At 45.5% G+C, this 14,548-nt stretch overlaps 1 protein-coding gene across 1 annotated transcript in view; it reads left to right on the top strand.

The window, feature by feature from the left end:
• The first annotated feature begins 464 nt into the window (after window positions 1-464).
• PPP1R14C (protein phosphatase 1 regulatory inhibitor subunit 14C) overlaps window positions 465-14,548 on the top strand; it is a 44,311-nt gene continuing 30,227 nt past the window's right edge. The window contains exon 1 of the mRNA XM_044290249.1: window positions 465-913. Within this exon, the coding sequence (XP_044146184.1) occupies window positions 662-913 (252 nt within the window). The 5' untranslated portion in view covers window positions 465-661. The remainder of the gene's footprint in view (window positions 914-14,548) is intronic.

The raw sequence follows: 14,548 nt of genomic DNA, 5'->3' as shown, positions 1-14,548 counted from the left end.
CCTGACAAAGTCTTTTAGTCCTCCTCCTGGATGGGCCCCTTCTGGGTCAGGGCCCCAGAGCAGCCTCTTCCCCTATAGTTATACCCCTGAACACGACCCCATTCCCTCAGTACAGTATCACAATGCTATATAGGGGCAGTGTGACACATGTATGGGGTTTGCAGTGCTATGTACCATGTCAGACACTCTGCAGTGCTATAGGGTTGAGTTAAATCTGTGACTTTACTCCCCCTATACATAAGGCTCCACACTCAGGTAATGAAGCCTATAGGAGTTGCATGACAGCTGAGCCCCCGTCCGCCATTATCCAGTAATACACTGCCCCCTGTATCTTCAGGTCGGCTAGCGGATACATTGGTCTCCAGGTCTCGTCTCCTCCCATGTCGCTAGTTTTTTGGGAAGCAAGGACCTCCCCTTGAAATAACAGCGAACCAGAAGCGAGCGGTGCGCGGGAGGAGGGAAGACAGGTGCGAGGTGAGCAGACGGCGGATGACAGGCTGAACACAGACGACGAGCCGCGACCGTGCGTTATATAGAGAGGGCGGACTAATACACGGGCTGTGGTGATGAGGCAGTAGAGCGCTGCGGTATCAGCACACAAGTCCTGCGGGGATTACTGCGCGGTCCTCGCATCCTAGCGTACCCGGCTCCACTCAGGGAGATGTCGGCAGTGAGCGGCGCGGAGCCCAGCCCTGCTGCAGCCGCGGGCAGGGTGTTCTTTCAGACCCCGCTGCCTTCCCCTGGAACCCGGGAGGACTCCCCGCAGGTGTCGGCTCAGCAGCACAAGCAGCAGCAGCAGAGGAGGCAGCAGCAGGGGAAAGTGACTGTGAAATACGACAGGAAGGAGCTGAGGAAGCGGCTGATACTGGAGGAGTGGATTGTGGAGCAGCTCAGCGAGCTCTATGGCTGTGAGGTACCGTCTGCATCCATTACCGGCCGCATCGTGTGCACTGTGGCATAGCTTTCCATACCTGCCTAGATGTATAGTGACGTCACCTACTTGCTGTAGTTAAAGGGACACCAAACCTAAACTCTCCATTTCCGACAAGATCTATAGGGATCCCTGTCATCAACCATCACAGACAGCGGAGAGCAATGGGGGAAGTCCTGCAAAATGTCTGCCCCATGATTACTACTTTACCCCCCCCCCCCCCCCCATCTACATATGTGACTGATACCTGCAGCTATTAACCTTGTCTAAGTTGGGGGGTCCTATATTTTGTGCCCCTTTTAAATGTCTAGTTTTGTAGCCGTTCTGTCTGGTTTCTCAGTGATTGGCGTCTCATCTGTAAGCGGTGGTGTGCTGTATAGGGTTTATTGGGGTGTGTGTTCACTATGTTCCTGGTGATACGCTGCGTCTGGGTCACCTTCATGTAATCCCATTACTGTCTGGCTATTGTGTCTGCTCCTCCAGGAGCCTTCTGTGCATCAGATGTAGGAAGCCAGAAGTTATTTCTTAAGACCCACTTGTGTTTGTATTATGAAACTGTATCTAATTCTTCTTATTTACCAAACTGACTGTGGAAGTGAATAGGGAGTGAGGGGCTGGGGAGGAGGTTGTTATATACCATGGTCTTCTACTCCAGTGGCATAGTAATCAGGATTGCAGAGGTGGTGGTCACACTTGTGCCTGGGCCTTCCTGCCACATCAGTACTGGGCACAGTGATATAACACTACTATCATCTATAACTCCTGTATAGTTTATTAGAGGGACTGAACAAATCTCAGGATCTAGATATCCAGTCGGCGATAAAATCATCTGCGTATCCCAGGGTTTTCACCCGGACCTGTTCTAGGGTTAGATAAACCATGAGCAGGATCCCCCTCTATGGGTTTGTGAGAGGTCCGTGCGGTAACCATGCCAAGAGTGGAAATTCTTCCAGCAGAGGTGGCCGTGCTTGCACACTATAGAAAAAAAGTATAGGCCCTTGTACGCTCCTACGGTTCTGGCCACCAGAAAGGCCAGTGCTTTTTTTCTATAGTGTGCAAGCATGGCCTCTGCTGCTGGATTACAGGGTGGTGGTAACCATGGAAACAAGCAGTGTATAATGCAATAAAAAAATTAATCCAGCCAGCAAAGGAGGCAATATGGACAATCACAATACTTTAGTAAGTGGCTTGTATTCACTTTCTCTACATAGAAAGACCCTTTAAAGATGGCATTTATTATCTCTTAGCTCTTTTCCATATGTTCGGTGCGGTATCTGGAAGTCATGGACGCGGCTTGCTTTGGTCTAGTAACTGGAGTGGAGAACAGATCCAGAGACTGGTGGTTACATTTGTGAAAGGGTCAGGCTTACTATGGCACAGTTTTGATGGATCTCAAAGGACTCTTGTTAGATCTTTCTTCTGGGCTCCTTACCTTAGTGTAGTACTGCCTTTCTTTTTGTGTATTAATCCAAGGAGTCATATATGTAAATTTCCCAGCTTTGACATACAGTACAGACCAAAAGTTTGGGGACACCTTCTCATTCAAAGAGTTTTTTTCTTTATTTTCATGACTATGAAGATTGTAGATTCACACTGAAGGCATCAAAACTATGAATTAACACATGTGGAATTATATACATAACAAAAAAGTGTGAAACAACTGAAAATGTCATATTCTAGGTTCTTCAAAGTAGCCACCTTTTGCTTTGATTACTGCTTTGCACACTCTTCGCATTCTCTTGATGAGCTTCAAGAGGTAGTCACCTGAAATGGCTTTCACTTCACAGGTGTGCCCTGTCAGGTTTAATAAGTAGGATTTATTGCCTTATAAATGGGGTTGGGACCATCAGTTGTGTTGTGGAGAAGTCAGGTGGATACACAGCTGATAGTCCTACTAAATAGACTGTTAGAATTTGTATTATGGCCAGAATAAAGCAGCTAAGTAAAGAAAAATGAGTGGCCATCATTACTTTAAGAAATAAAGGTCAGTCCGAAAAATTGGGAAAACTTTGAAAGTGTCCCCAAGTGCAGTCACAAAAACCATCAAGCGCTACAAAGAAACTGGCTCACATGCGGACCGCCCGAGGAAAGGAAGACCAAGAGTCACCTCTGCTGCGGGGATAAGTTCATCCGAGTCACCAGCCTCAGAAATTGCAGGTTAACAGCAGCTCAGATTAGAGACCAGGTCAATGCCACACAGAGTTCTAGCAGCAGACACATCTCTAGAACAACTGTAAAGAGGTTAAGAGGAGACTGTGTGAATCAGACCTTCATGGTAGAATATCTGCTAGGAAACCACTGCTAAGGACAGGCAAGAAGCAGAAGAGACTTGTTTGGGCTAAAGAACACAAGGAATGGACATTCAGACCAAAGCACAGATTTCCACTGGTCTAGTCAAAATTTGAGATTTGGTTCCAACCACTGTGTATTTGTGCGATGCAGAAAAGGTGAACGGATGGACTCTACATGCCTGGTTCCCACCGTGAAGCATGGAGGAGGAGGTGTGATGGTGTGGGGGTGCTTTGCTGGTGACACTGTTGGGGATTTATTCAAAATTGAAGGCATACTGAACCAGCATGGCTACCACAGCATCTTGCAGCGGCATGCTATTCCATCCGGTTTGCGTTTAGTTAGACCATCGTTGATTTCTTTCAACAGGACAATGACCCCAAACACACCTCCAGGCTGTGTAAGGGCTATTTGACCATGAAGGAGAGTGATGGGGTGCTGCGCCAGATGACCTGGCCTCCAGTCACCGGACCTGAACACAATCGAGATGGTTTGGGGTAAGCTGGACCGCATAGTGAAGGCAAAAGGGCCAACAAGTGCTAAGCATCTCTGGGAACTCCTTCAAGACTGTTGGAAGACCATTTCAGGTGACTACCTCTTGAAGCTCATCAAGAGAATGCCAAGAGTGTGCAAAGCTGTAATCAAAGCCTAGAATATGACATATTTTCAGTTGTTTCATACTTTTTTGATAAGTATATAATTCCACATGTGTTAATTCATAGTTTTGATGCCTTCAGTGTGAATCTACACAGGGCCGGCCTTTGGGGTGTGCGGGCTGTGCGGCCGCACAGGGCGCCATAGCAACAGGGGCGCCGGGCGGCCGACAGCCCGCAATGTAATATGGGCAGGCGAGGCGGCACTTATGTTTTCCCAGGGGGCGCCCGGCGCCCGTTGCGGTAAAAAAAAAAGTTGCTTATATAAGTTGGGGGCGGCTGGCGGCGCCCCTCATTCTGCGCCGCCTGAGTGGCTTGCCGCTCTAAAGAATCCTGCCTGCGCCTGTTAATGTAGCGTGGCCGAGCTCTGTTAGGTCCGCGGTACAGAAGCTTTTGTTTCCTGTACCCGGCCGGACTGACAGGAAGTGCTCACTTAGTGTGCACTTCCTGTCAGTCCGGCCGGGTACAGGAAACAAATGCTCCTGTACCGCGGATCGAACAGAGCTCGGCCACGCTACACTAGAGGTACACTAGAGTGACAAGGGGGGAGGAAAGAAAGAGAGAGAGAGTGACAAGGGGGGAGGAAAGAAAGAGAGAGAGTGACAAGGGGGGAGGGGGGAGGAAATAATGAGAGTGATGGGGGGGGGGGGAGGAAATAATGAGTGATGGGGGGGGGAGGAAATAATGAGAGTGATGGGGGGGGGGAAATAATGAGAGTGATGGGGGGGGGGGAAATAATGAGAGTGATGGGGGGGGGGAAATAATGAGAGTGATGGGGGGGGGGGAAATAATGAGAGTGATGGGGGGGGGGGAAATAATGAGAGTGATGGGGGGGGGGGGGGAAATAATGAGAGTGATGGGGGGGGGGGGGAAATAATGAGAGTGATGGGGGGGGGGGAAATAATGAGAGTGATGGGGGGGGGGAAATAATGAGTGATGGGGGGGGGGGAAATAATGAGAGTGATGGGGGGGGGGGAATAATGAGAGTGATGGGGGGGGGGGAAATAATGAGAGTGATGGGGGGGGGGGGAAATAATGAGAGTGATGGGGGGGGGGGGAAATAATGAGAGTGATGGGGGGGGGGAAATAATGAGTGATGGGGGGGGGGGAAATAATGAGTGATGGGGGGGGGGGAAATAATGAGAGTGATGGGGGGGGGGGAAATAATGAGAGTGATGGGGGGGGGGGAAATAATGAGAGTGATGGGGGGGGGGGAAATAATGAGAGTGATGGGGGGGGGGAAATAATGAGAGTGATGGGGGGGGGGGAAATAATGAGAGTGATGGGGGGGGGGGGAAATAATGAGAGTGATGGGGGGGGGGAAATAATGAGAGTGATGGGGGGGGGAAATAATGAGAGTGATGGGGGGGGGAAATAATGAGAGTGATGGGGGGGGGAAATAATGAGAGTGATGGGGGGGGGGAAATAATGAGAGTGATGGGGGGGGGAAATAATGAGAGTGATGGGGGGGGGGAAATAATGAGAGTGATGGGGGGGGGGGGAATAATGAGAGTGATGGGGGGGGGGAATAATGAGAGTGATGGGGGGGGAATAATGAGAGTGATGGGGGGGGAAATAATGAGAGTGATGGGGGGGGAATAGTGAGAGTGATGGGGGGGGGGATAATGAGCGTGACAAGGGAGGGCGGGTGGAATAATGAGTGACAAGGGAGAGGGGGGATAATGAGAGTGACAAGGGAAGGGGGGGGGGGGGGAGAATGACAATGGAGTCCCCAGAGCCAGACTGCAGCCAGAGTCCAGATCATCTTATTGTCCTGGTGGTAAGTAGACAATGCAATATGTTTATTATTTAATTGTTTAGTTATTAATACTACATTGGAAACAAATTTTCTCAGCTGGACACCGGCCGACACTGTGCATGCGCTGGGAGCCTCACCAGCGTTTAGGGTAGGGAAAAAGCACTGGCCCGTACGTAATTTTTCCCTTCCCTAACCGCTGGTGAGGCTCCCGGTGCATGCGCAGTGTCGGCCGGTGTTCAGCTGAAAACATCCATCCGATCACTGCGCATTGGCCCATAGTTTTTCCCTACCCTAACCGCCGGCGAGGCTCCTGGCGCATGCGCACTCTGCTGTGAAATTTCCCTAACCTGTCGTTGTGCGCCTGCGCGGCGCTGCACACCTCCTCACGTCATGTCCGGTGCGACCGGAAGTGACGAGGGTAGGGAAATCTCACGAACTAGGGAAGTATAACATTACACCGGCCTTTGGGGTGTGAGGGCTGGTAACTACTTGGTTGGATAGTCAGCCAGCCTATGCCATGATGCCAGCAACAAGCAGTGTTTTTTTGTTTTTTTGGGGGGGGGGGGGGCGCGCCACAAGGTTAGCTCGCACAGGGCGCCTGAACACCTAAGGCCGGCCCTGAATCTACAATTTTCATAGTCATGAAAATAAAGAAAACTCTTTGAATGAGAAGGGGTGTCCAAACTTTTGGTCTGTACTGTATATGAAAATAGGAAGTAACGAGCAAAAAAAAGTGGTTGTGTACTACATGGGTCCACTGGATATGTCCGGGCATGGTGCCCCTGAGGCATCTAAAGGAGGATATGTATAAAGTTGTCTTGATAACTCTTTGATTTGTGTACTCTTAGGTGGACACACTAGCCCTGTGATGGCTAACCTCCAGCTGTGGTATAACTGACTCCAAAGATGAACACATGGCTGTTCTCAAAACTCCATAGAAATGAATAGAGCATGCTGGGAGTCGTAGTTTCACCACAGCTGGAGGTTAGCCATCACTGCTCTAGGGCCTTTTACTATTACTGTTACTTTTAAAAATACTTTGAAGCTCAGCACCTTCTGTATATAACAAACATTTAATTTGATGAATCGGGAAGAATGTAATTCATAGTAAATTTAGGAGTTGACAATTGACAGACTGGTATCCAGCTTTGTGGTTTAGTACGAGATGGAAGTTGCGGTCTTCTGTTTCTTAAAGCTATGTTCAGACAGAGTATTTTGAAGCGTGAGTTTCAGTGCATATTTGGTATTTAGTGTTTTAAACAGACCAGGTAGATTACACATGGATGCTTCTTGACCAGACGTTTTTATAAACAGTGTGGTGGCACAAAAGCATTATTCCTGTATGTGTGGAGGTGCTCAGAGTACCCAGTGCGGCCTGAACGGTGTGCTGTCTGTACAGGCTTCTAATCGGGACAGAATGACCTGGTCTAAACTGGAGGAAAGAACTTCACTTCTGCTCCTTTTTAGATGCTGGTCCTATTCTTTAATTTGTTAAGGCCTCCTACACACTACCGTATTTAGCGGTATGCAAAAAATACAGATGACGTCCGTGTGCATTCCGTATTTTTTGGAACAGAACAGCTAGCCCCTAATAGAACAGTCCTATCCTTGTCCATAATGCGGACAATAAAAAGACATGTTTTATTTTAATGTTTGTTTTTATTTATTTATTTATTTATTTTTTTATTTTTTGCGGAAAGAAATGTGGACAAACGGAATGCATACCGAGTAACTTCCGTGGTTTTTTGTTTTGCGGACCCATTGAAATTAATGGTTCCGTATAGGGTCTGGGGAAAAAAAAAACAGGACGCACATGGAAAGAAAATACGTTTGTGTGCATGAGCCCTAAGTGTTTATCCAGAAAAATTGACACTCTGTGTGTGTGTGTGTGTGTGTGTGTGTGTGTGTGTGTGTGTGTTCTCATCTATGTGCGAGAATTAACAGGTTATTCCTGGCTTGTTGAGAACATGATTGAAATACAATAAAAATTTTGGTTAAAAAGAAACGGAATCATGACTAGCAGCAGGCTCTGCCCCAGAAGTGACCATCCAGGACCTCCTTTTTCTAGTACAACTTGGTCTTCTATAGAGATTAGGGATGAGCAAATCAACTTCGGATGAAACATCTGGTACCTTGGAACCGAACCAGAGTTCGATAAAAGATTTGTAACAGTAGAAATTAATTTCTAAAGTTATTACCCGAAGTCTCACGAGACTTTGAAGTAATAACTTTGGCTCATCTGAGCCAATACATTCTAATACTGTACGGAGCGCTCGCTAATGAAGTTTTATGCGAATCAACTTCGGATGTTTCATCCGAAGTCTATTCGCTCATCCCTAATAGAGATGTTTGAGTATTGGGGGCACCCCACAATAACTAACACTTTCTTGACTATATTTATGGACAGAGATGGTGTCTGGGAGGACATGCGATAAAGGCATGATCCCACCTCGAGGTCTTTCCCTTCTGCAGAAATGGGTTCCAGTGACCCTATTCGCCAACTCTGTTTCGCTGCTTTCCCCATTGTGTCAAATGGAAGAGGTGCAGATGCCTTGTATAAGTGACCAAAAAAAATGAGTGATAAGGCCTCGTTTGCATTTCTTTTTTTTTTTTTTACAGATTAAATTTTTTTTTGTTTGTTCGCACATCAGTAGTGACTGAGTCAGTTGAAAAATCGGAGACCTGTACTATTTTAGTTTGCGATTTGGACCAAACATGCCCATTGCATGATGGCTTCCATATTCTGTCAGTTTCACCAACCACTGGTAGGAGATTCTCTGGAAATGTTAATTTTCAGCTGAGCAGTGCCCATAGAATATGGATGAGACACGGAAGGCAAAAAAACAGACACTTAAATCAAACGTGGATAACTTCATGGACAAAACGTGTATGGATTTTCGTCAAATGGACATAGAAATGTGAACAAGGCCTGGCATTTTGAACAATTTGGGGTCTGTTGATGAGTGTGCTAATAGTCTTACTTGCATCAGTGCCATTTTCAGTGAAGCTTATCTAGAAGCACACCCAGTGTTTATCAGGGAAGAACACAATTTGGAAACCACCCTTCTAGTTTTTTGCTTAGGTTGCAAGCTGCTTTTCGTCTTGCTCGTGGACAAAGTTGATGTCATGTATTGTTCATGATATTATTCACACACCTGCTCAGTTCAGGAAAAGGGGAGCCCCTCCTAGACACCTCTGGCAGGGTCTTGTATCTTGTGAGAACAAAAGCATAGGACATGTCGAAATCCAACTACTGGATCCTTCTTTACCCTAACATTTGGTGACAATGGCAGCTTCCAATCAGAGCCCCAGCAGTGTAATATACCATGGCAGCCAGGACACTACTGAAGCCTTCAGATCTCTATTAGGGTGAATAGGACAAGGGTTCTAACGCCTAGGGGGTTAATCGTTATTAAATAAAAAAGTAAAAAAAAAGTTTTGAAAAACACCAATACGAAGTCTAAATCCCCGCTTTCCCAAGTTTACATATAAAATATATGAACAATAAAAAAATAAAAAAACATTAGGTATCACCATGTCCAAACTATTAAAATCTAAAAAATTTCCTATGCGGGGAACGTCGTAACGAAAAGGTGTGTGGTTTTTTTTACCTTGTCCCCCAAGAAAATGGATAGGACTGTTCTGTTATTGGTCAGATGTTCCATAAAATGCAGAATGTACTTTTTTATTTCACTGCCGCTGGGGACATGGCACTGAAGTGGGACAGCCCGCAATGGATGGCGTGGAGGGGCTGATCAGATGGCACTGGCCCGACCGAAGCTGATGGCACTGGCCCGACCGAAGCGTGTTGGAGACTGATACGTTTTTATAAAGGAAAACTGTCTAATTATTTCTTATTAGAGTACTCGATTAATTGTAAAAAATTATCAATAGAATACTCTATTACTGAAATAATCGTTTACTGCAGACCTACAAGTAATTTAAAATTTAGTATGGCCACTGATACATTTTATTGACTAGATCTGTAGAGCGCCACCTGCTGTTTTATTTATGTTTTTTATTTTTTGCTTTATGTTCTTTTAGAAGCTGTGGCAGTTACAGGGAGTTTAATGCAGCAGAAAGGACACGCCCCCTACTACCAGCTGCCAGGCTGAAGATAATTTAGCAGAGCAATTGGAGTAGTGAATGTGGAGAGCTCTGCACCCATGTGAGGTGCAGGGCTGGTTTTAGATTTGTTAAAAAGCTATTGTCCATGTTTTATATCAATCATGGCACAACCCCTTTTAATGAATACACCGTATATCTGTTTCTTTAGTGACCCCCCCCCCCCCCTCGTCATGTGACTGTACCCTAATGCAGGTTACTCGGTGCGGTTTTTGCATCCATGAGAACCCTAACCTGAAGCCGAGTTTTCAGTCTTGATTGGGCTCGGTCAGTGACTAGTGATTCTGCATTGTATGCGGTGAGCGTGCCGAGAAAAATGTTAATCTCCCAAGCACCATGTAATTTTCCTATTGTTTCTCCACAAACCTCTGCGCTGTTTCAGATCATAGGGTGCAGAACAGAGGACATTGTTTCATCCTATGTGTCATAGGGCAGTCTCTGATTTCCTCCCGGTACCTTCTTGCAAGGCATGTATTTAATTTACATATCCATATGCTTTATGCACTATAAATGTATACATTGTGTTGCCCAAACCCCCCCCCCCCCCCCCCCCTTCCCCAATGTACATAATTATCCTTTCCTCCAAGGAAATCAAGACCAGTGGTTTTCACATCTTGTATGAAACTACCCAGAGTGACATATTAGGCGGCTTTCCCACCACATTATAGAAAAACTGATGCATTTAAGGTACCCGATACATATGCAAAAGCGCATGTTTTCTTTATTGTGTTTCCCCTCAATATTTTAATTATATTTTTGTGTGTGTGGGGCGAAAAATGCAGGCGTCTCATATTTCTTCCAGCAAAAAAAAACCTTTATTTTCCAAACTGATCTAAATGGTTTCAAGGGGGGGTTTGTAATGGTCATAATTTTGCATCCGTTTTTGGGTTAATCCTTTTAAAAAAAAAAAAAAAAAAAAAAAAAAAAAGAAAATGATTACGGTAATTCCTTACCTCAAACTAAAAAGTGTTTTGAAAGACCTTTTTGTTCACAGTTCAGTGAATAGCCACAGACGGCACACGTACCCATTGGCTTTTAATGGGTTTGTTCACAACATCAGTGGTTTTCCATGATTCTTCCCATTAAAGTCTGTGGAAAAACACTGACCTAACAGGGATGGCATCTTTGCTCTGTCAGTGGTTTTCATGGACCATTGATGAAGATTCTATGGAAGTTAATTATCAACTGAGCAGTGGAATATAAATGATACATGGACGGGTTTTCCATGGATGTCAAACGGCCATGGAAATGTGGCCTTACAAATGCTCACATGCTTAAGTACCCATAAAAAAATCTGACGTGTTTGCCACAGCAGAAGAAATCCAAGACTGACCCCAGATTTCTGCAGCAGATCTGTAATTTGAATGCTGGGTTTCCGACTGCAGATAAGCTCCATTGTTTAGGGCTAATCCCGAGTGGGCGCCCACCGCACCAAGGCTTTCAGTATTATGGGTGGTGCAGGAAGGATAAATTTATTTAAATTATAATTAACAGCATTTCCATTTATAAGGTCTGCAGTTAGCAGTACCTCTTGCTTCAGCCTTTCTCCTAAATTTAGAGCCAGTTATAACTTCTGCCGCTCCTACTTTGTCTATTCTTGTACTGAATGTCATTTGGAATTTATTGACGTTGCAGTGCATATGTGTCGCTTTCCTTTTGATTTTTCTAGACTGCTGTTTTCACGCTAAAGGTTATTTGCTTTCTCACTTTTGACTTTCCCTTGTTATGTTTACTATGCTCCATCTTTTATTGTTCAGGTTGGCTTTTATGTAATACAATGCAAGAAAATTAAAGGTTTTGTCTACTTTCAACAAGTAACTGGACAAGGCTGCCTAAGGGCCCTTGCAGACGAGCGTTCCTCCCGCGGCGAGTCTGCAGCACAGCTCCGGCCTGACCTCCCAGCACTGATGGGGTCACATAGCATTATATTGACTTTTAATGCTATGTAACCCTTACAGTTCTGGAATGTATTAGATGACACTGACCTCATGCTGCCAGTGTTATCCAATACATTCCAGAACTGTAAGGGTCCATTCACACGTCCGCATCCGTTCGGCAATATCAGGGATGGGTGCGGCCCCATTCATTCTCAATGGGCAGGAAAGGATGCGGAGAGCACACTATGTGCTCTCCACATTCGCATTTCCGGAGTGCGTCCCCGAACTTGCGGGCCGTGGCTCCGCAAAAAAAAAATAGAACATGTCCTATTCTTGTCTGCAATTGCGGACAAGAATAGGCAGTTCTATGGAGGGTGCCGGACAGTTGTATTGCGGAGCTGCAATACACTATGGATGTGTGAATGGACCCTAAGGGTTACATATCATCATAAATTAATATAATGCTATGTGACCCCTGTCAGTGCTGGGAGGTCAGGCCGGGAGCTGCACTGCGGACTCGCAGCGTGACACATGCTCGTCTGCAAGGGGCCTAACTGATCCAGTACTCGGGTTTAACTTGACCAGCCGCAGTGGTGGACGTTATGTTAACACGTGACAACACAAGCCTCATTTTTGTTGTATTTGTCTGTGCACTAACAAAAACCACTCCAGTAGTTTCTGGCACCAATTATAGTATCTGTCGAGCTGCAGAACACGATGCACCTCCTCTTAAGCCCCACACCCTATTACAAAAAAAAAAACTTTCAGGCTTTCATGCCCAGAAGCCATTTCTGACTTAATGCCTGCAGAGACTTGTGCCATGCAATAAACCAGTAAGCACATTCCCTTAGGGAGCATTCATATTTGTATTTTTGGTCTGTCATTATTTTGCTATGATAGGCCTTGAGCCTTCAGACTGCCACAGGCTGCCATAGAAATCGGACTGCTCCCGCGATGTGTGGAAGTTGTTCAGTCCCCGGAAACACAGCGCTTCTGGGAAAAGCTCTTGAGCGGGTGCCATCTTTAAAGGGAACCTGTCACCTGGATTTTGGGTATAGAGCTGAGGACATGGGTTGCTAGGTGGCCGCTAGCACATCATCAATACACAGTTCCCATAGCTCTGTGTGCTTTCATTGTGTAAAAAAAAATAAAAAAAAATTTGATACATATGCAAATTAACCTGAGATGAGTCAGAGCTTGAAAATATGACTCTGGTCACACAAGTAAGATATGACTCTTTTATGTTAATTTGCATATGTATCAAATCGTTTTTTTTTACACAAAAACACACAGAGCTATGGGGACTGGGTATTGCGGATGAGCTAGTAGCCATCTAGTAACCCATGTCGTCAGCTCTATACACAAAATCCAGGTGACAGGTTCCCTTTTAACTTCCAACTTGCATGTACGGTGCATGTCATAAAGGAGTTAAAAGGCCTCTGTGGGACAGTGACTTAATTTGCACTTTTCTACTGTAACTATGGCACCCAAAGGAACCCCAGTTACTGAGGAAAGAGCCCCCTATTGGTCTGCTCTAAACTCCTAATCTTCTCAACTGGGAACTCGATGTGCCCCTGATAAATTGCAGGAGCTTTCATCCTGTGCAGGATGTCAATGTCACTGCGGTCAGAAACACAGCTGATCACACAGGCAGACGATCAGTTGTGTTCTTCTCCAGCAGGATGGGGTATGCTGGCGGATTGTGCATTCCTGCCTTAAGTTGTACCTAAACTTTCCAACAATTTTATTAAAACCTATTCTAAATGTCATGAAATTGATTTTTGTAATATATTTTATTACAAAAGCCCTGTACAGATGTGTCCGTGAAGGTTCTCATTCACCTCGGTCATGGAAACGGTAGTAATACGTCAGAGCAACTGGACGTGTGTTTTTTTTTTTTTTTTTTTTTTTTTTTGTCTTGAAGACATTTCACTTGTCGTCATACTGGCTTTCTCACTTAGGATGGCTTGTATGAGCAATCTCCAGCATAAATACTGGTGACTTGTGCTTCAGTCATGGAGGTAAGATGTTGATTGCATTTGCATGACTGAAGCTATTAGGTATAAATTGCCTCGGGAGAGGTGTTAGAACAGCTTTGTAATTGGCAGACAATAGATGGATAGAGGATAACTATCAGATCTGTGGAGATCCAACCTCTGGGACCTCCACCGATCATGAGAACAGGGACTCCGTACTCCCTGCAGACCCCTTGCTGTTCCCTTAAAATGACCAAAGTGGCCAGTCGCACATGTGCGCGGTCGCTCCATTTCTATGGGAGTTCTGGAGATATCTGAGTACCTGTAATCACCGAGAACATTAGGACATGCTCCCATGGTGTCACCACAGATGTGTGTGTAATAAATGGCTGTGTGCTGTATGTAGAGACCATGGACAGCACATGATTCACTGATATGTGAACTCTGCCTTACTAGTCTGGAGACTGAAGGGCGTTTTTCTTCCCAGGCAGAAGAACAGCTTGTGGTGTGTGTGTGTGTGGTCTTATCTCCACTGCTTATACAATATGTCACACTCGAGTGAAGAGATAACTTGCTCTTGGTTCTGCTGCTTCCTTTTGCATGAGTTGCTATATCGAAACCCAGCTCGTAGAGCGGAGTCATCTTTTCTTTCAGTACAGCTTTACTACTTTCCACCCTCCTAGTTTGTGCGGCCCCAGGCCATTGTGTAAATCTGGCATTAGGTTGACAACTAGAATTTGGTTTCTGTTGCCTCATTGTGTAATATTAAGCTTATTTTAGTTTTATGATGCATTTTATTAGAGGCTAAGCATGTGCTCACATTAGCGTTGCATTGTATATGGATTTCTACAGAGTGAAAGTCAACAGATTTGTTCGGGATTCACTTTTGCTCCATTAACAAAATCTCCCTTTGCCCCTTGGTTTTCAGCCCTGAGGAT

The sequence above is a fragment of the Bufo gargarizans genome, chromosome 4 (genome assembly GCF_014858855.1).
Source record: "Bufo gargarizans isolate SCDJY-AF-19 chromosome 4, ASM1485885v1, whole genome shotgun sequence".
Classification (NCBI taxonomy): domain Eukaryota; kingdom Metazoa; phylum Chordata; class Amphibia; order Anura; family Bufonidae; genus Bufo; species Bufo gargarizans.
The sequence above is the reverse complement of the archived record's forward strand: the minus strand, read 5'-3'. Positions and strand labels throughout refer to the sequence as shown.